The sequence below is a fragment of the Eschrichtius robustus genome, chromosome 16, assembly GCF_028021215.1.
Source record: "Eschrichtius robustus isolate mEscRob2 chromosome 16, mEscRob2.pri, whole genome shotgun sequence".
Lineage (NCBI taxonomy): Eukaryota > Metazoa > Chordata > Mammalia > Artiodactyla > Eschrichtiidae > Eschrichtius > Eschrichtius robustus.
This window is the reverse complement of record NC_090839.1, coordinates 83,069,787-83,091,013: the sequence shown is the minus strand read 5'-3', so window position 1 is coordinate 83,091,013 and position 21,227 is coordinate 83,069,787. Positions and strand designations below refer to the sequence as shown.

The window sequence follows — 21,227 nt, the reverse complement described above, 5'->3', positions numbered from 1 at the left end:
GGGCATGCTGGCCCCGGGGACGGGAGGACTTGTCATGCATGGTTGGCTGTGCCACTGCAGACGCTTTTGCCAGATGCAAGGTTCACGCCCCGAGTCCCCTTGCACCCCTGCTCACTCTGCCCCGACCCCCCTTGCCTGCCTCGGGCAGAATCAGAGGTGACTGTGAGGGGAGGGGCTTCCTTCTGGCTCCAGGTGGGAGGCAACAGATGTCTGTGAGCCCAGACTCTCGGCCCTCCCTCCCCTCCCCGCTTCCCACGTGCTCACCAGCTTCTCATCCTGTCTCTTCTCTCTCTTCTGCTTCCTCTCCCTTCCTCTCTTCCTTAGCTGCCCTCTCTCTCATTTTCCTTTTCCCTTCCTTCCTGTGGCTTTTTTCTTGCAATTTCTCTCTCTCACCCCTCTCTCCTCACCTCCTGCTCGCAGCCCCGGGGCCTGCTTTCCCCTCCACCCAGATGCCCGGAGAAGAGAATGGCGGGGGCAGCAGGGAACCCCCTCGATGGGGCAGCCCCGGCCCTCAGGTGCAGGCCGCAGGCCCCTGTCCACAGGCCCTGCCGCCCCCCTCACCGCCGGCAGGGGCTTATTCTGTGGGAGGTTTGCAGTGCAGGGGCCTCTGGGGTCCTGTTTCCTGGGGGTCCGGCACCACGGGGAGTCACTCAGCACGGCCCCAGCTCCGGGGCGCGCCCGGCCCGCACCACAGCCCGGCTGCCGCCTCATACTAGGCCCCCTCCTCGACCCCCTCCCACAGGCGAGGCCCTGGGCCGGGCCAGCGTGGTGCCGCTGCCCTACGAGAGGCTGCTTCGGGAGCCGGGGCTGCTGGCTGTGCAGGGGCTGCCCGAGGGCCTGGCCTTCCGGAGGCCGGCCGAGTACGACCCCAAGGCCCTCATGGCCATCCTGGAGCACAGCCACCGGATCCGCTTCAAGCTCAAGAGGTGAGTGAGGCAGCCCGCCTGGGAGCGGCCCGGGGCCTGGTGGCTGGACCCCGGGGGCCAGGCCGGGCCGGGCGGTGACCTGCTTCCGTGCGGGCTCAGCCGCTCGTGGCCGCTTGTGCTGCCCGAGGGGAGGGGACTTCAGACTCCCACAGGGGACCCTGGTTGTGAGAGCTCCCAGTCCGATGGCAGAGGTGAGGCAGAAGCTCAGTCGCAGAGCATGCTCTGAGCCAGGTGTGGACGTCTTCCCGGGGGGCTTCTGTGTTGCAGAGAGGCTTGGTTGGGGAAGAAATAGCACCAGCAGCACTCCAGGTATCAGGAAGAGCCCGTGCAAAAGCGTGGAGGCGGGAAGCCACATCGTGGGTGCCTGCTTGGGTTGTCAGCCGAGGGCTCCATTAGGGACTGACGGGCCATGAGGTCATGGAGGCTGGGCCGGGGAGGGTACCAATCACTGGGGCAGCCGGGAAGCAGCCTGAGGGCTGAACGTGGTCCATCAGGGCTTGGGCACCACGGCCAGTGCACGAGCCCAGGGAGGAGGGATGCGTTAGGAGGTGCGAGACGATCAGCTGCAGCTGAAAGGACGCGATTGGGGGAGAGGGGGCACAGAGGCCAGGGGGCAGGGCCCAGGTCCTCGGGTGGCCCAGCCGTGTGGCCCTGGGCACGTCACACCCCCACCCGGGCCTGCACCCCGACCTGTAAAATGGGGACTGGTCCTGCATACTTCACGGGCTGTCGTGTTCTGCAGAGGGAGGGCTCGGGGAAGACGTACCCCGGGCGGGACAGGTGGGTGAAGCTGTCACGTGTCCTTTCCTTCACCCAGGCCGCTCGAGGATGGCGGGCGGGAGTCGAAGGCCCTGGTGGAGCTGAACGGCATCTCCCTGATAGCCAAGGGGTCTCGGGACTGTGGCCTGCACGGCCAGGCCCCCAAGGGGCCACCCCAGGACCTGCCCCCAACCGCCACCTCCTCGTCCGTGGCCAGCTTCCTGTACAGCACCGCCCTTGCCAACCACACCGTGCGGGAGCTCAAGCAGGAGGCACCCGCCTGCCCTCTTGCCTCCAGTGACCTGGGCCTCGGCCGGCCCGGGCCTGAGCCCAAGGCCCCCGCTGCCCAAGACTTCCCAGACTGCTGTGGTAAGCTGCTGCTGGGACTCCCGAGCCTGGGGCGGGTGGGACAGAGGTCACTCATGCAGGGGCAGCTTCCCAGGGCAGGTGGGGGTGCTCAGGGCTGCAGGGGGCACGTCGGAGCGAGGAGCTGGGGCGGGACAGAAGGCGTGGTAGCTCGGACTCAGTCAGACCCCGGGCCTCTGCCCAGTCATTTGTGAACAGTATCCTTGGCCTGGGACCAAGAGATGCCCGAAAGGACTCCCAGGGGAGTCTATGGAGGGAGAGAGTAGACGTGCTAATCAGGTACGTGCATTTAATGAGCACCTACGACCTCCACCCAGCGTGGATTAGGGGTACTGGAAACACAAGAAAAGGAACAGCTGGGCACGAGAAAGACCTGTGTCCATATTTTGGCCCCTCTACTTAATGGCTATGTGTCCCAGGGCAAATCTCTACCTCTTTCAGCTTCAGTCTCCTCATCTGTAAAATGGAGATGCCAATAGTACCTGTCTCGCTGGGCTGTTATCATGATGAAATGACAGGGCACGTTAGAAATGCACATTCTCAGGCCCAGCCACAGCCCTGCTGAATCTGGCACTTTGGGGGCGGGGCGAGCCCCAGCTGCCTGCAAACTGATGAGTCCACCAAGTGTTTCCGACGGGTGCTCAAGTTTGAGAACCTCTGTATTAAAGCACTGAGTCCAGTGCTTGGCACAGAGTAGGTGCTTATAAGTTATACTTAACTGTTACTGTTATTTTGAGAAGGAGAAAAAAGGACACCCACTCCCCTCCACAGCCATGAGGGCTGAGCAGGAGGATGGGACTTATATGCCTGAAACAAGTGTCCCCATCTGTAAAATGTGACCTGGGACGTCCTGCCCTCCCCGATCTGCCATTCGGAGAGCACACTCTGCTAAAGAATGTCTCAGGCCTCTGGTCAGGGAACTTGCCTTGAGTTCATGATCACAGGGCTCAGTCCTGGGTTCTCCCTGGTGGGGGAGACTGTTACCCCAGAGCCCCAGCCCACGCACTCAGGCCAGATCTGGGGAACCCCTCTTGGGGCCCACCTGGAACCTGTACCTTTCCGCTCCCTTGTCCAGGACAGAAGCCCACTGGGCCTGGCGGTCCTCTCATTCAGAACGTCCATGCCTCTAAGCGCATCCTCTTCTCCATCGTCCATGACAAGTCAGGTAGGACAGTGCCGGTGGCAGCACCCTGACCAGAGTGGGGATCCAGGACTGGGGTGGTGCTTATTACTGAAACAGATGTGTGTCCACTGGGTCTTTGTGAGAGAAAGGAGGAACAGCACCGCACAAGGGACTTGTGAGTGAAACCAGAGTAAAGCCAATATATAATAGTTAACATATTGCTGCATGCCAAATTGCCCCCAAACATAGCTTAAAATGACAAGCATTTATACCATTTATACCTTACGGTTTCTGTGGGTCAGAATTCAGGAGCAGCTTAGCTGGGTGGTCCTGGCTCAGAATCTCTCAGGATCTCAGCTGGGGCCGTGATCATCTGAAGGCTCAATTGGGGCTGGAGGATCCACTTCCAGCTCACCCATGTGGTTGTTGGCAGGATACCTATTCCTTACTACCTGGGCCTCTTCGGGGCTGCTTGTGTGTCCTGACAACGTGGCGACTGGTTTCCTGGAGCTAGTGATCTGAGAGAGAGTAAGGAGGGAACCACGTCTTTTATGACCCAGCCTCAGAAATCACTGTCACTTCTGCCATATCCTACCCATTAGAAGTCAGGAACTTGGTCCAGTTCATACCCAAGGGAGAGAAAGGAATTAAACTCCACCTCATGAAGGAACAAGGGTCAAAAAAATAAGTAGACAGATTTTAAAAGTACCACAGAGTACAGAGAACCCGAAGGTTTGGGATTCATTTGTACCAAAAAGGGATGTAGTGAGACTTTCCAGCAACTTTGCCTTGTGGAGGTCTCAGCCTCACCTTCAGTGAAAGGTTCTTTAAGAAACCTAGTTTCCTGGGATCAGAATGGAGACCACCACTGCCACAAACAAGCTGCATGCCGGGCAGGAAGGGGACCTGGATGTCCAGGCAGAACAGCATTGTGGGAGGCCGTGGTGGGCAAGGGATACAAGCAGAGATAGAATCTCACCAGGTACTAGCTGGGTGATCTCAGGCAAGTTACTCAGCCTCTCTGAGCCTCAGTTTTCCCATCTGCAAAATGGGAATAATATCTATTTCCACACGTTGTCTTGAGGGATTAACTAGGATATTATACGTATTAAGTACTTAGCACAAATAAGCACTTAATAAATTAAAGATGTTCCTTTTATAATTTTAATGAACCAAATGATCACTCTAGTTATTAATATGAAATTGAAGCAGAGGCTTTGGTTTTATGGGAGAGACCAGCAGGGCTGAGGGTTCTAGGGACTCCCAACAGGGCCAAAGCTGGGTGAGACCCCGGGTGCACAAGGCATGAGGGTTAGGTTTTCAAGGTCAAGACTCAGGAGGGGCCCAGGATGGACTGGCTGAGCCCGCACAATATCTGCTGCCGTGGGGGTGGACAGAGAGGCAAGAGGCAGCCAAGCCATGGGGTCCCTGCTCCGACGGGCCCTCACTTGTACCCCCTGTGTTTTGATAGAGAAGTGGGACGCCTTCATAAAAGAAACCGAGGACATCAACACGCTCCGGGAGTGTGTGCAGATCCTGTTTAACAGCAGATATGGTGAGTGGGCGGCACGGCCCGTGGTGTGGCCCCAGCAGTGCACTGAGCATCTCATTATGTGGCAATCACTCGTGTTCCCCAACATGACGGTGGGAGCCATATGCTGGCACCACGCGCCGTCAACGCAAGTGTCACCTCCTGTCTGGGTAGGGGGTGGTTGTGTCAATATTTCCCTTCCAGATTCTCCAGGGGGCGGGACTGATGGCAAAGCCCCAGACCTTGGCTCACCTGTGGGAGGCGGGCCGCTTGGGGGGGCGGTGGCGACCATCCGGGAAAACGGCTGTTGGCCTCTTGTGCCTGCAAGTCCCCCACGCACCACCCTGTCTCCTGCCTCCTCACCTTTGCCCGTGCCGTGCCCCCTGCCCGGCGTGCCCTTTGCACGTATTGCGGGCAGACTCCTACCTGTTCTTCAAGACTCAGCCCTTAAAGCTCTGATGGTTTCCTCTCTGTTCCATGTCGCACGCTCGATGCGCCTTGTCTGTATCTGTCCCCGTGAAGGCCAGGACAGCACTGGCCCCTCTGTGCCCCCAGCACCCAGGACAGAGCTGAGCTCAGAGCACGTGTCGGCTCACCGCACTCTGGGCAGCAGGCACAGGTGGTAACCGGGGCAGGGGTGCCCTCCGTGTGGTAGAGCTTCAGCCAAGTGCAAAGTGTGGCCACTCGTTGGCTAGACGGCAGGGACTGGACCAGACGGGTCTGTAAGCCCTTCCCACTCTGGGTCCTGGGACCCCCGAGTGCCCTCCCACACCTGGTCTCCTTTGTCCCCTCAGCAGTCCTCGCTCACTCTCACTTATTCGCTCAGCCTCTGTTGCGCTCCGTCTATAAGCCCCGCTCAACGGTCAGACGCAGCGTGGCTCTGGCCAGGGTGGGTGGCTCTCAGTCACTGCGGAGATGATGCAGGTACCCACAGACCACTCAGCACGCAGGCGTGATGTCATTGAACCCCACTTGAATCGCGCAACCCCTCTCTGGGGAAGTCCCTCTGCACGATGGGACCAAGGGAGGGGGCTGGGGGGAGGGGCACCACCCAGAGCTGCAGGGACAGAGAGGAGGGTCCTGGGCCGCCTACATGTGCGGGTCAGGGGAGAGCACTGCCCTGGGAGTCCACGGACGCTTGCCGGATGCCCTGGAGATGGCCAGTCTCCCTCCCTAACCTTGGCCTTCTCACTATGACCAGACCAGACCTGCCGGGGTAGGGCTTCACTGCCCTCCCTGCCCTCCCTCCCCTCCTGCTTGGCTACAAAAAAACCTCTTTCTCTACTCACAACACTTCTGACAGCAGAAGTGTGGGTTTTCCACGCCACGCAACCCTCCAGTTCTCTGTGGACGCCAGCTAGGGGCCCTACAACTCGATTCAATTCTGACCCTAACTCCCCGGAGTTACACAGACCCCTCCCCAGGTTAAGGGCTCAGTCCCCCAAGACAGCACCCCACTTAAGATGCCAGTCACAAGTAGTGGGTCCCCAGGGTACCCACACTTCCATCTAATTTGGCTGCACACCCGTGGTTCCCAGGACCCCCCTCCGCGGGTTCGGCGGTTTTCCATAATGGCTCACAGAACTGAGGGAGGAAACACTTTGCTTCTGTTGACCCGTTTACTACAAAGGATACAGATGAACAGCCAGATGAAGAGGTACATGGTGAAAGGTCCGGAAGGGCCCTGAGCACAGGAGCTTCTGTCCCCGTGGAGTCTAGGGTGCACCAGCCTCCTGGCACATGGAAGCTCTCTGAACCCCTTCGGTTAGAGTTTTTACAGAGGTTGCTTTAAGTAGGTGTGATTGATTTAACCATTGGCCATTGGTGATGAGCTCAGCCTCCAGCCCCTGTCCCCTCCCAGGAGTGGGGGATGTTTCCAACCCTCTAATCGCGTTTTTTTTTTTAAATTAATTAATTTATTTTTGGCTGTGTTGGGTCTTCGTTTTTTAATTTTATTTTTAATTTATTTATTTTTGGCTGCCTTGGGTCTTCGTTGTTGCACACGGGCTTTCTCTAGTTGCGGCGAGCGGGGGCCACTCTTCCTTGCGGTGTGCGGGCTTCTCACTGTGGTGGCTTCTCTTGTTGTGGAGCAGGGGCCCTAGGCACGCAGGCTCAGGAGTTGTGGCGCACGGGCTTAGTTGCTCCGCGGCATGTGGGATCTTCCTGGACCAGGGCTCGAACCCGTGTCCCCTGCATTGGCAGGCGGATTCTTAACCACTGCGCCACCAGGGAAGTCCCTCTAATCGCGTTTTGAGCCCCCTACCTTGTGCCAGGCACTCAGGCCAACTCTGGTCTCAAGGTGCTTCAGCAAGTGGCTGAAGGTGGGTCTGCAGTACACGCAGTGGTGTACGGTAGTACATTCTAGCATGTAGTAACGTGCAAGGGTGGGGGCCCTCAGAAAGGGAGGACGGCTCAGAGGAGGGTGAGGTCTCTCGATAGGCTTGGGGAGTCAGGGGAGGCTTCATGGAGGAGGTGTTCTTTGATCCACCCTGGGGCCGGGGAGGCTTGGTCACGTGGGCTTGGTGGGCTGGGCCATCCTGGTTGGGGTGGGGCTGAGCGAGGCCCCGTACTACAGGGGCCTGTCTGTACCCAAGTTTCTCCCCTCCCTCCTTAGCCAGGTGTGAGCAGGACGGGAAGTAGGGAGAGGGGAGCTGGGGAGGGCTGGCTCTGTCCACATTGGGTGGGTTCTGCCCCACCCCTGCGGGCATGACAGCTGCCAGTCTTCCAGCCTGTTGTGCGTGCTGGATGTTTCCAGAATGTTGAGCCTTTCCTAGAGGTCAGCACTTGGGCCCACCACCGTGGCCAAATCCAAGGAAGAGTGTTGGGCTTGGAGTGGTTGAGGCCTTGCCCCTCCTCAGGCCAGAGCTCCCTCTGAGCTGTCCCTTCAGCTGCCCTGGGGAGAAGCTGCCGCCCGCTGCCCCCCGCCCCATGAGTACTGGGGGATCCTGTGGCAGGGGTGGGGACATTTGGCAGCCTGAACCATCCTGCAGACCCAGGACGAGCAGGTCCTGCTCCTGGTTCCGCCCTTTCAGCTACCAACTCCGGGCCAAGTGGGCCAGCGACATTGCTGGGGGTGCAGAGGGGGGGAAAAAACAGAAGAGAAATGGGGGGAACCCAGCCTTGAGGAAGCCGCAGTGTCTCTCTGTCACCCGGGGAGAGGTTGAGATTACACCAGGGTCTAAGGATTGTGCGTGGTGGGCTCTATCCTCCTCTTCGCAGTGGGCAGCGGCTGGAGGCTGGGCGGGCTGGAGCTTCTGTGCCCTGGGCTGAAAAGACAGGCCTAGCAAGTCAGATGGACCCGAGGGGAGGTGGATTCACGTAGACTCGAGGAACCCAAGAGCCCATCGCTCAAGTGCTGGGGCTGGGGGGTGGCTGGTGACGCTGGGGGTCGGGGGAAGAGATGGTTTGACAGCTGCTGAGATGGTGAGGGTTTAATTAGACGACGAGCTAAGTGTGACTTCACAGTGGGATCTGGCTGCCAAAGCCTCCAGCGCAGACCTGGGCCGCATCAACAGGAAAACAATCTTGGCGGTGCCCCAGGGAGGGCCACAGACAGGCGACTCTGCCCTGCCCTGGTCCTGGCATGACTGCAGGGGGTCCGGCTCTGGGCTGGCACTTGTCAGGACACAGACAAATCCTGGTGTGGCCCGAGGAGCCAGGCCAGGATGGGGAGGGCCCTGAGGAACAGCGAGGAGATGTGGAACCCTTGGGAGAGGTTGGACTGACCCTTGGGAGAAGCAGGAGTGAAGTGGACACCCAGCTCAGCTCATCTCCCAGGCCTTGGGGCCCCATGAAAGTTCCATCAAGCACATAGTAGGTGCTCAAGAAGTATTTGGTGAGTGAATGAATGAAAAGGAGGAGCTGGGGTGTATGAGTGACTGAAATGGCACAGGACCGCACCTAACGGTTTGGAGGAAAAGAGCAAGTAACCACCTCCTGAGCCCGGGTTCTGTCTACACTGCTGTTGACAAAGCTGTCAGCTTCCAGCGGCGTCTCATGTCACTGATGAGTGAGCGGAGTGCTGGGCCCCTCCCTGGAGAAAAGGGCACACCTGTACAACTGGAAGCATCTTGCCAAGAGTCCACCTCCAGCCTGGAAGCTTCCCTCAGCCTCTCATTCACTCCCAAATATGCAGGAAGCAGCTACTACGTGTCCTGCCCTATTTAGGTTCCAGACAGTGAACCGACGCACAGATGAATATGTTTGTAACGTCAGATTATGATAAACGTGGGATGAAAAACAAAGCAGGGTGGGCTAGGGAGGGATGGAGGGGGCTGTTTTAGGCTGGTGAAGTGACATTTGAGCAGATGCTTGAATGGAGAGAGGGAGGGAGGGAAGGGTATGGTGATCTGCAAGAAGAGTGTCTGAGTAGACAGAAGAACAGGTGCAAAGGCCCTGGGATGAGTGCATGCTTGGCGTGTTAGGGAAGCAACAAGGAGGCCAGAGAGACCGGGGTGAGCAAGCAGAGGGGTGAAAGATGGAGATAAGGCCAGAGGTGATGGGGTCCTGGTCACGTAGGGCCTTGTAGGGCTTTGGCCATCGCTGAGTGGGAGGGGAGCCTATGGGCATTTTTTAAGAGAGTAGTGATGTATTTGGTGTTTCAGGAGGATCCCTCTGGCTGCTGAGTGGCCAGAGTGGTGCCTGGGAGGTGGGAGGTGGTGATGACCAGGCCCTGGGGCCCTGCATGTCCCGCAGCCTCCATCCCGCGTTCAGCCTTGCCGTTGCCCTTCCAGCGGAAGCCCTGGGCCTGGACCACATGGTCCCCGTCCCCTACAGGAAGATCGCCTGCGACCCGGAGGCTGTGGAGATCGTGGGCATCCCGGACAAGATCCCCTTCAAGCGCCCCTGCACCTACGGGGTCCCCAAGCTGAAGCGGATCCTGGAGGAGCGGCACAGCATCCACTTTGTCATTAAGAGGTAGGGGGTGGGGTGCAGAGGGGCAGGGCTGGGAAAGGGGGCGACAGCAGGCACAAGGCAGGGCCCTGGGGAGGTGACAGGGGTCAGGAGTGGAATGAAGGGGTTCTGTAACCTGACAGCTACGTGGCCTCCTCCTGGCCTCTTTTGAGTATTGAATGGAAAAATGGAGGCACAGTGCCTGACCCTAGTAGGCGCTGGCTAAGTTCTTAGAGGTGTTTTCCTGCTGCTAAAGAAGACCTGAGGCCTTTGTACTTACCTCCCTTCAGAGAGGAGCCCACCTGAGCTCAGGTGGGGCTGGGCCAGCCTCTCCCTTTCTGCACCTCCCATCGGACTACCCTGCCTGCTGGTAGTTTGTCCATCTTTCCTGTCCTCCCAGGTGGCCAGTTTCCCTGGTGCAGGTGCGGGTGGGTGGGAGAAGGCAGAGCACTATGGACTCTGGAACTGCAGCCCCTTCCCCCCGACCTGCTGCCACCCACCCCTCAGCCTTGTCTCCCAACTCCCACAAGGGGCTTTGTCCTCACAGCTGGCCGGACTCACCAGCGAGCAGGCATCTCCAGGCAATGCCAGGCTTCCTGGGATGCTTCCTCCTAAATAGTTAGAGAGGGAGGGGGCCAGAGGCCATGCCGTCCAGCCCCCTGCCTCCAGCAGCACTGCCTGCATCGGGCCCTTCCCAGGCATCCATTCTGGGAGCCCGCTGAGGGCGTGCTCCCAGCGTGTGCACGCACCCACACGCCTGCTTGCTTGTTTGTTGCCCTAGACTGTAAGCAGGGACTGTGTGTCTCGTTGCTGAATCCCCAGCGCCCACAGCAGTCCCTGGCATGCGGGAGATGCCAGTGTACATATCTGTGGAATAAATGGATGGATGGATGAAAGTGCTTGTCCAGATTTGGGCTCGGGCCATCTAACTTGTTAGAGCTTAGGAAATAAACAGGGTAATAGGAGAGAGAAAAATGGTGGGTGCGTGGGGGTGAGGAGACCTGTTTAGGGTGGTCCGGGGGCCTCTGAGAGAAGATCCCGTTGGTTAAGCCAGAGCTGGGAGGTTGAGAAGGGCTGCCTGCACCCAGCTGGGCAGTGTCTGGGTAGAAGAATTGACCTCAGTGAGCAGCCCAGACGGCTGGGGTGCAAGAGGGTGGGGATTGACCCTGAGAGCGTGGAGTTGTTCTGAGCCTTGGGAAGGACGTCTGCAGGGTTGCTGGATGCCAGAGCTGGGGTCTGCCCGGCCCCCTGGCTGCTGGGGGAGAACGGACTCTAGGGAACAGAAGCAGGAGACTGGCGAGGAGGCTGCTGCAGCCGTGGGCCAGGCCGGCGTGGTGGGCACGGGAGAGAGCAGCTGGGGTGGGGATGGAATCCGAGCGGTGACGGGGTGTGCTGGTGAGTGGACCGTGCAAGTGGGGAGGGGAGTGGGGAGGAAGGCTCACCCCCATGTTTCCGAGTGAGTTCACCTTGGAGATGAGCAGGAGATGGAATTTTCAGAAGCCCAGCTGAGAGGTCAGAAGCTCGGGAGGGAGGTCTGGGGGTTAGAGATAAAAATCTGAGAGTTGGCAGCGTGGGCCAGGAAGGGATCACGGGCAGGAGAGAAACAGAGAAGAGAAGAGAGGGGCAATTCCCTGGTGGTCCAGTGGTTAGGACTCCACTCTTCCCTGCTGAGGGCCCGGCTTCAATTTCCTGGTCAGGGAACTAAGATCCCACAAGCCATGCAGCGTGGCCAAAAAAAAAAAAAGAAAGAAAAAAAAAGGAGAAGAGGTGGCGAGGGCTCAGATGGACTCCGGGATCCCCACGTTAGAGGCTGAGGCCAGGATGAGGAGGGGCCGCCAGCAGAGGAGGCTGAGAGTGGCCAGGGAGCTGGGCGGGCATCTCACTGCCACCGAGGGAGGTGATTCTGAGAGTCAGCTCTGACTGTGGGGCACTCCTGCTCAGAACCCTTCACCGCTCCCCCACTCTCCGTGAGCCCCGGTGTAGCGGCTCCCAGGGTACCACACTCCAGCCTGTCAGCAGCCACTGTGCCCGCCTTAGTGCCGCTCCACCTTCCCTCCTGTTTCTCTGAACTCCTGCCTCCTCACGTACCTCCAGCCTTTGCTGAAGCCCTTTCCTTTGCCTGGAGCTGCTCCCCGCCCTCCTTCCCACCTGTCCTGTCTTTCAAGGCTCACTATTCTGTCTAGAAGCCCTCCCCTGTCCTCAGTCGGAAAGAATTTCCCCCTCCGGCAGCAGGTGGCTTCTTCCCCCCATCCGCGTCCCCACCAGCCCCCCATCACCCTGATCACTGGCGGCAGTGGGACCACATCTGAGCCACCTCTGTGCCCCCTCAGCCCCTACCAGGGGTCCCACTTGATAAATCATTCTGGAGGTGAATTTGAAATCATTCGAGGGAATTCCCTGGCGGTCCAGTGGTTAGGACTCTGCACTTCCATTGCTGAGGGCCTGGGTTCGATCCCTGGCTGGGGAACTAACATCCCGCAAACCGAGTGGCGTGGCGGGGCCAAAAACAAAATCATTCGGCCTTCTGTCAGGCAGTGCCTCCTGTTGTCTAGCTTAAGTCTCTCTTGCTGCTGCCTAAGTCCTTTTCCTTCATTTGACTCCTGGTAGCAAGGGAGGAGGCTAGGAGAGCAGAAAGCAGCAAGGGCATCCCAGTGACCCCTTACGTTCCTGACCATGGTATTTGAGTCCTCACTGTGGCTGACCTTCATCTCCCTCTGTCCAAACTGTAGGTCATTTAATCCTTCACTAGTATTTGCCAGGCGCCTCCTGCAGGCCCAGCCCTTCACTGAGCTCTACTGAGGACTTCACGAAACAGCAGGCACAGTCCCCATCTGCCCCCAGGGGCTACCGCGAGTCATGGTGGGTGGTCACTCCTGTGATGAGTCCTGGGAGCATCAATCAGCATGTTTCCAGGTGTAGACTCAGATGGCATCTGAGCAGCAAGCCTGTGGGGCTTCCTGGAGGAGGAGGCTTGGCATCAGGCAGACTGGGCTTGAAGCCACATACCACGTGATAACCTTGACTAGCGCTTCTCTTCTGAGCCTCAGTTTCCTCATTTGTAAAAATAGGGACAGTGATGCCCTATTCCTCAGGTTTTTCTCAACATAGTATATGAGGAGGTAGACATAACATACCTGGCATGGAATAGATGCTCAATAAATGTGAGTCTTCTCCCTTGACCTCATCTCCTTCACGTATAGAGAAGTACTAAGTCAGTGCTGACAACCTGGGTTCGAATCCTGGTCCTACCATTTTCCAGCTGTGTGTCCTTGGGCAAGTTACTTAACTGCTCTGCCTTACTTTCCTCGTCTATAAAATGGGGCTAATGAGGCAGATTCCCTGGCGGTCCAGTGGTTAGGGCTCTGCGCTGCCACTGCAGGGGGCATGGGTTCGATCCCTGGTGGGGGAATCAAGATCCCACGTGCTGCACCGTGTGGCTAAAGAATAAAATAAAATAAAATGCGGCTAATGATTGTTCAGGCCTCATAGTGCTGATGGGAGACTACATGGATGTGAGCAAGGTGCTTAGAACAGAGGCTGCTCCTTTCTGAGCCCCAGTGCATTTTCACTGTTGCCCATCCCAGCCTCGTCAGGGAGACATTTGAGATCACATTTGCGATCGTCCTAGCAGAAGGGAGTCAGAGAACAGAGAGCTTAGGAAGCAGCCAGGAGGGGGAGTTTCCGCCCCAGCCCAGGTGTCTGCAGGGGGCGGGGAGGTCAGGGTGCTCTCCTGACAAAAGGGAGAAGCCCCTTGACAAGGCCTGTGGGTCTTGTTATTAGTGGAAGGGGGCTCCCCTGGCGCCTGGGTCCCCACTCATGCCCAGCCCTGACCCCTAAATCCCCGGTTCCCCCCAGGACACAAGCCCAGAGCGAGAGGCTCTGAGTTCACATGTGTCGGTTCTACCTGAGGGAGGACTTCAGAGGGAAAAGTGTCTGGAGGGGGTCCTAGAACTCTGCAGTGTGCAACAGCGACCCTTGGTCAGCGCTCATCAGGTGGGCCCTTCCAGGCCGGGCAGCCCATGAGGGCGTCTGGCACAACATTGGAGCCACGTCGGATCAGACCTTCTCCCTGTCATCTGTCTCCCCCCTCCCCGCCCGCCAACTCCACTAGGAACTGCAGGCCAAGGTCTCACACCCCCTCCCCCGTGCTCCCTGATAAGTAAATATAACCATAAATAATAAAACCTGCTGTTAACGCTGGGAGCCTCCCCGTCATTGGGTGGAGCTGAGGAAGCATGCCTCATTGTGGAAGCCAGTTTCCTCCAGAATTATTCCCTGTGGCTGCTTCTCGGCCTTGGGGGACCCAGACGAGCGTGAGCCTCCAAGAACAGTGGGGGAACCTGGCGCCTCTCAGAATGAGAACAGGACGCCACGCTTGGGGTCTCACCGCCCCGGTAACCCACGCTCTGCCTTCTGTCACTGACCTTTTTGCCTCTGTTTGAATTTCCCTCTGGGCCCGCCTTGGGCACTGTCGGCCCCCTTGTATTTGGACTCAGACGAGCGGGACTTCATTTGTCCCATGTCGCCTCTGGGGGTGCCAGTTGAGTGGCCAAAGCCCTGTCTACTTGTCCAGCCGCTCCGTGGCACGCAGGCTCTGCTGCAGGCCCCCTAGGCCAGCTGCCTGAGGCCCCCCAGCCCGCTGGGAGCCACCCTGGGGGGTCTGGGAGCAGAGCAGAAAGGACAGCAGCCCTGCGGGTAGGCGACCAGGTGATCCCAGCTCCCTCGCTGACCTTTACTCCATCCTCGTCTTCCAGGAATGAGAATTCCAGGTGTCTTAACAGGGTGACTCAGGAGTCCCCAAATGGCCCCTGGGCCCCTAGCCATCCCCCCTCCAAGCCATCCTCTGTGTGATGATGGAGTGATCTGAGGGTGCCATGCCCCCCTGGGGGCTCCCCATTGCCCACGGTGTAGAGACCACATGCCTGGGCACAGCACTGAAGGCTGGTCACCTCCCACAGGATGCCTCCAGCCGGCCAGATGGAGCCGCCAGCCCTCCCTATGCCTTTACCTGGACAACCTCTCAGCCCTCCCACCTGGGCTTGCCACCCCCAACTCCGTGAAGTCTTTCCTGACCCCCTCCCTGCTTGGGCCCCCTTGGCTTCTGAGACACACCTGAGGGGTCCCACATGTCACGCTGTGAGGCTGTGATCTGGGACGCTCCTGGCTTGTGCCATTGACGGAGAGCTTCCTGGGAGCAGGGCCTACCCCGTGCCTGTCGCTGAGACACAGGTGGTGGTGGGTAAAGGCTGCGGAGCCCTGGTGGGAAAGGGGTGTGAGTTATCCACCAGCTGTGGTTGAGGAGAGCTCAGGGCCAGAGGAAGCCCCACACCCCAACCTGGGTTGTCGAGCTGAATAGGTTGGACCCTCCGGGACCCCCACAGGGGCTGGCCAGTGCCTTCCCTGGCCATAGAGAAATGGTTTGGGATGTCTGGTTGTTTGGGGGGTATCTGGCTATTCTGGACCGTGCCCTCTCCTGCCCCCATGTGAGGCCAGCCCGGTGCCCAGGTCTGCGGCCATGCACGTGGGACTCGAGTGACCATCACTGAGGGGACCTGGAGGCCGGCTCCCCTCTCATGCCCATCTCTCCTCTCTCCCCAGGATGTTCGATGAGCGAATTTTCACAGGTATGTGTGGGTACCGTCTAGTCTGTTCTGAAGCCACCAAGCTGATGCCCCCAAGAGTGCTTGAGCTGCCACCACACCGGACCCGAGGGAGCCTGGGTGTGGCTTCTGTATCCGGGGGCCCAGCTCCCAGGCGCAGACAGACTGTCAGGACATCCCCTCCAGACCTGGGAAGCCCTGGATGGGGAATAATAAAGCTAACATTTACTGAATACTAACATGTGATGGCTACTCTCCTAAGCTGTTAGTGTATTTAATTTTAATTTAATTTAGTTTTCAACAGTCCTATAAAGTGGGTTCTGGTTTTTTCCCTGAAGTCTAGCTAGTGAGCACTGGGGTCTAGATGCAAACCGAAGTGCCCAGGCCATGACCAGTAGGTGGCCTGCCTCTCAGGAGGAAGAGATGGGCTCTGCCAGGTGCAGCAAAGGGAGCACGGATCTTGGGGTGCAACATATCTGAGTCCCAGTACCGGCCCTACCTCCCCCCAGCTTTGGGACCTTGGGCACGGTCATGTGGGCCTCAGTTTCCACATCTGTGAAAAGATAAGAGCACCATCCTCTGGGTTCCTGGGATAACTAAATGAGAGAATGGTCCCATGGTACAGCCTTGGGAGAGACTCAGTCCCTTTCCCAAGGGCTCCCTCAGCCCCAATAGCATAGCCCCTGTCCTGAGGTCAGGACAGCAGTTTCTGGCTTCTTCCTCCTGCCCAATCCTCTGAGATCCCCGGCATCCTTATTCCTCATCCCAGGGGAGGCATCTCTCCCTGGACCCCTTCCTGGCTTGGCTGCACATGGAGGCCACAAGAAGGAGGGACAGAGGCTAGACCACACCTGAGGGGTGCCCCCAGGAGCTTCCCCCAGAGGCCCCTGCTGGGTGCCCCGCAGGCAGAGGAGGCTGGAGAACCTTCTCCCTGACCGCCCTGCCCCTCCCCGGCTCTGCCCCCAGGGAACAAGTTTACCAAAGACCCCACAAAGCTGGAGCCAGCCAGCCCGCCCGAGGACATCTCTGCGGAGGTCTCCCGTGCTGCCGTCCTGGACCTGGCTGGGACTGCTCGGTAAGGCCACACCCCGGCTCTACCCCAGCTCTGCAGGGAGGAGCAAGGCCTAGGACTGGCTGGAGGATGCTGGGCCCAGCGTCTCACTCCACCTGGACACCCCGCACAGGCACCTGTGCGCCTCACCCCACTGTGGCCCAGGGAGAATCTAAAGGGACCCGGAAGGAGAACAGAGATTTCGCCAATTTTCTTCCACCTGGAGGACTCTTGTCACCCCTTGGGATCTAGCCATACGTTATCTAGTCTCAAAAGCCTTCCCTGGCACCCAGACTAGGTCAGGAATCTGCCCTGCATGTCCACAAGGCCTCTCACTCAGCTCACGGCCTGGTCGCCATTCACCAGTGCCCCCCACCCAGGCCAGGGATGGGCCATCTCTCCCGGAATCCCCACGTCCAGCCCAGGCCTCCCCGACAGTGTTCTATGAATGAACCAAATCCTCCATCCCAGGGTCCTGCCCAGCTTCACTCCCCAAGCCCCTCCCCAGACTCCTGAACCCTCTCCAGGCGGGTGGTCCCTACAGCTCTTAGTCCCCCGACAAGCACTGATCAAACCCTCACTGCACTAAGTGGTGGGGCTCCTAGACTGGCCAGACCCAGGCCTCAGGAGCTCCCAGCTGGTGGGCAAGGTGGACGCCCAGAACATCACCCCAGGATAGGGAGCAGGAGCTCGGGTGGGGCGGCCAGGAGACTGTTGTCCAGGAGGTGGGACACTGGGAACCTTGCTGGCGTGGGGAGGGGGGGCGTGGATCCTGGTGGGATGGGAGCAGATGTGGTCAGGGGTACATCTTGAATTGGCAGCTGCCGTGGGCCCCTGACTGCTTGGAGGGGGAAAGCTCGGGCTGATGCCATGTCATTTCTCGGCTTCCTTCCCACAGGTCGGACAAAAGCAGTCTCTCTGAAGACTGTGGGCCAGGTGAGGAGCTGGACCCCACTGCGTGTGTCTGGGGTGGGAGGGCGTCCACCAGCCCCACTCAGCAGCTCTGGGGAGGAGGCCGGCTCAGACCATGAGCCTGGGTATTCATGAATGTCCTCTGTCCACCCCTGTCCCCTGACCCTCCCCCAGGCCGCAGAGCATGCTGGGAGCTTGCTGGGGGCCGGGAGGGGCAGGTGGGATGTGGGTGGCTTTGTGGGAGACCTGGATTCGGGTATCACCTCTGCCTCCACATCCCTGGCGATGCAGGCCTCAGTTGCCAGGTCTATACGTTGTATCTACCTATAGCTCAGACACCAGGGCTGACGTGACTTTTCCTGGCACTACTAACAAGTCACAGACAGGAGAATGTTCAGGAATGACTCCCCTGCCCGGCCAAGCTCACGCCCACACTTGACCAGATCCCTCATTTCCCCCTCACAGGAACCTCCGGGGAGCTAGGTGGGCTGAGACCCATCAAAATCGAGCCAGAGGATCTAGATATCATTCAGGTCACTGTCCCAGGTAAGGGCTGATCCTGCCACCCCCGCCTGAAGGTACAGGGATCGAACACCACCGTGTCCCCTCCCGGGCTGTCCTGTTCTCTCTCCCGAGCACCTGCGCCGGCCAAGAAGGGGTCGCCAGGCCGCTGCTTCTCTGGTCTGATTGTGAAAGCGTGCAGCATTGCGTGTGCTTTCTGTAGCCACATCTGCCCTCTGGGCTGGGGGTCAGGTGGTCTCAGCTCGGACCTTCCTAAAGGTCCCCGCAGCCTTCACCTCTCTGGCCTGGCTTCCTGGGATTTGAGAGGCTGCGGGGGAGAAGAAAAGGTCATTGGAGTAAGAGGATCTGAGTTTACCTCCAGACCTGGATCCCTCTGAGCGTCAGTTTCCACATCTGTGAAGAGGGGCATGTACTTGTCATCTGGAGGCTCAGTATGGGGTGACCACAGGCTCCAGGCCCCTTGGGTCCCCGCTGTCCTCTGGCACAGCTACCCTCCCAGAGTCCAGGGTGCAGCTTCCGTAAGGGTCCTGCTCTGTGGGCGTGCTGGGCTGGGAGGTCCCTGAGGGACCGTGATGGGGTGGGACAGACAGAAGATGCTGTTGTCATTTGGAATTTTGCCTCCAGACCCTTCCCCAGCCTCTGAGGAAATGACAGACTCGATGCTGGACATGTGCCCTCGGAAGATTCCGGTTACGGGATGGAGATGCTGACTGGTAAGAAATGGGCTGGGGACCCACCTCCCTGGGATGTAACAGGGAGAGGGTGGGCCAGGAAGCCCCTAGACTTTTCTTGGTATTGACTGTCCCCCTTAGGAGAAACTCAGTATATGCCTGGCTCCCCGATCCAGGCCAGGTTCCTTTCTGAAAACTTGAAATAGGCCTTGAGTTAATATTAAGTCTGGTTACTATGTCTTTCCCAGGAGCTCCCATTTGGATAAATTTGTTTATTTATTCAGTAACTATTTACTGAGCACCTACTATGTACAAGGTCCTGTGCAAGGTGCTGGGGACAGAGCAGTGAACCCAACAGAACAAAGTCCCCGCCCTTGTGGGCTGACATCCCAGTGCAGGGAGACAGGTAGTAAGCAAATCAATAAGAAAAATAGGGGAATTCCCTGGCAGTCCAGTGGTTAGGAGTCCAGGCTTTCACTGCCAGCAGCCCGGGTTTGATCCCTGGTCAGAGAACTAAGATCCTGCAAGCTGTGCAGTGCGGCCCCCCAAAAAAACGAAAAAGAAAAATAGAAAGTCAGATGGTGGTAAGTGCTATAGGGAGACACAAAGCCAGGAGGGGAAGTATCAGGGACAGGAGGGGGTGGTTATTACAGGATTTGAGTGGTCAGAGAGGACCTCACTGAGAAAATGACATTGGAGCAAAGACCTGAAGGAGGTGCGGGCAGGAGCCATGTGGATATCAGGACAGAACTTTCCAGGCAGAGGGAGCAGCATGGGCAAAAGCCCTGAGGTGGGCTATGCCCAGCATGTCTGAGCAACAGCAAGGAGGCCGGGTGGCTGGAACAGAGTGAGGCGGGGAAAGGGAGGTGGTGGGTGAGTTATGCAGGGTTGTGTACATCAAAGGAAGGACTGGAGACTTAACTCTGAAGAGACAGGAACCAGTGCGGGGGTTGGCGCTAATGGAGTACATTTTAACAGTGTTTACTCTGACCGTGGAGCTGAGAACAGACTGCAGAAGGTCTGGGGACAAAGACAGAAACAGACTCTGACGATAATTTAGGCAAGAGGAATGGTTGGGCAGGTGGATAGCAGCAGGGAGAGGGTAGGGTTCTGTGGGTTTTGTTTTTTAAAGTTTATTTTGGAAATGTTCAAAACCACCCAAAGTTGAAAAGAATAGCTTAATGAATCTCACATGCCCAACTCTCAGCTCCAACCATTCTCAACAGATGTTATTATTGATAATAAGAAGTAAGAATTATTACACATAGTTAATGTTTTTAAAAAGTGAATCATTATAGGACTTCGCTGGCGGTCCAGTTGTTAAGACTCCGCGCTTCCACTGCAGGGGGTGCAGGTTCGATCCCTGGTTGGGGAACTAAGATCTGGCGTGCCGTGTGGCACAGCCAAAAAATTAAAAAAAAATTTTTTTTAAGTGAATCATTATAAAGACAAATAGTATGTAAATTATAGAAGGTTTGCGGATATGGCAGAAAACAATATTAGTACTTAGATGATTTGAGTTTGGAAGGCTCTGTAATAGAGGATGCAGGGCCAGGGCAGGAAACTTTAGGAAGATGGCTGGAATTTGTTTCCCTTGCCTGTGATGTCTGGTGTGGGCTTGATTAGGTGGGGAGAGGGGTGGGTATTGCTTAAGGATACTGTGCAAAAGCATAGTAGGTGTATTTAAATGAACAGTGTGAAGAAATCTCATAATGTTCAATGTGAAAAGCAAGTGCAGAAGGATATAGATAATATAGCATTTCTATAAATTTGGAGATGTAAAAATAGTATTGCTAATGTTTTATTTTAAAAAACCGTGTGCAAATATGGCAAAATGCTAATGTGTATTCATTCCGGCTGATAGGTCCATGAGTGTTTGTTATAATATTCTGTATGCTTTACTGCGCTTTTTAACTTTTCCCCTACCAAAAATAAACAAGTGACTGGAAAAATAAATAAGAAGGTTTCCTACAGGCCCAGATGGGTGGTGCCGCGTTAATTGGTGACAGAATAAAGGCAGAATATCTCTGCTCCTCGTCTGCTTCCGTCTTCTCTGTCAGGGAGAATGGTCTGGAAACAGGAAAGAGTGAGGAGGACCTGGGAGTCCAGTTCAATAAGGAGATATAAAGGGTCCCCAGAGCAGCTGTGGATGAGTGTGATCTACGGATAATACCTAAGACGTCCATAGGACGTGAGAAGTCACAGCTGACAACAGAGATAGACTTGGAGATGAGGTTTTGCCCAAATTGCAAACAGGTGGACCGTGCGTTAGTCCCAGGCACAGTTCTGGAACAGATTTCTACATGGGCGACTGTAAGCCATCAGAGGGGACCCAGTGTGGGGTCATCCACAGGACTGAGTTGGCTCATACGACATCAAGATCTCCAGATGACCCTGGGCCAGCTGCGGAAGCTCCTCATGATTTTTATAAACAAAAAGGTTTTGACTCTAAATGCAGTTTTAAGTATTGTTTTCAACTTAAATAAAAGTTATTTGAATTTCAAGCAAAAAAAGGGAGGGCTACAGGGGGACCCCAGCCTCCACATGGGGAAGGTTTCCCCTGTTGTCCTGGAGGGCTTGGTCCTTCCTCAAACATTTGTCAGTTAGTTGGATAAAGGGACCTTAGGCAGCAAGATTATGCAATTTGCAGATCCCTGGGGAGGAATGGTCAGTCCATCCAAGAATGATGTTCCCCATGGCCTTGACAGACCAGAACACTGGGCTGAAACGCACAAGAAAAATTCACAGCCCCAGGACGTGTGTCATGGGTTGTGTTCCCTGGGGCCCTGTCTCTGAGATGGAGTTTAATGTGTGGGGTGTTTATTAGGGGCTGCCCTTGGGATCAACACCTATGTAAGGGAGGGGACAGAAGC

The 21,227-nt window shown here is 57.1% G+C and overlaps 1 protein-coding gene across 1 annotated transcript in view; it reads left to right on the top strand.

The window, feature by feature from the left end:
• Positions 1 to 21,227, top strand: part of GTF2IRD1 (GTF2I repeat domain containing 1) — a 113,324-nt gene that overhangs the window by 42,404 nt on the left and 49,693 nt on the right. The window contains 11 exon segments of the mRNA XM_068524256.1: positions 743 to 926; positions 1,744 to 2,054; positions 3,127 to 3,216; positions 4,646 to 4,729; positions 9,439 to 9,622; positions 15,197 to 15,222; positions 16,165 to 16,273; positions 17,148 to 17,185; positions 17,627 to 17,707; positions 18,308 to 18,343; positions 18,346 to 18,396. Coding sequence (XP_068380357.1) covers positions 743 to 926; positions 1,744 to 2,054; positions 3,127 to 3,216; positions 4,646 to 4,729; positions 9,439 to 9,622; positions 15,197 to 15,222; positions 16,165 to 16,273; positions 17,148 to 17,185; positions 17,627 to 17,707; positions 18,308 to 18,343; positions 18,346 to 18,396 — 1,194 coding nt within the window.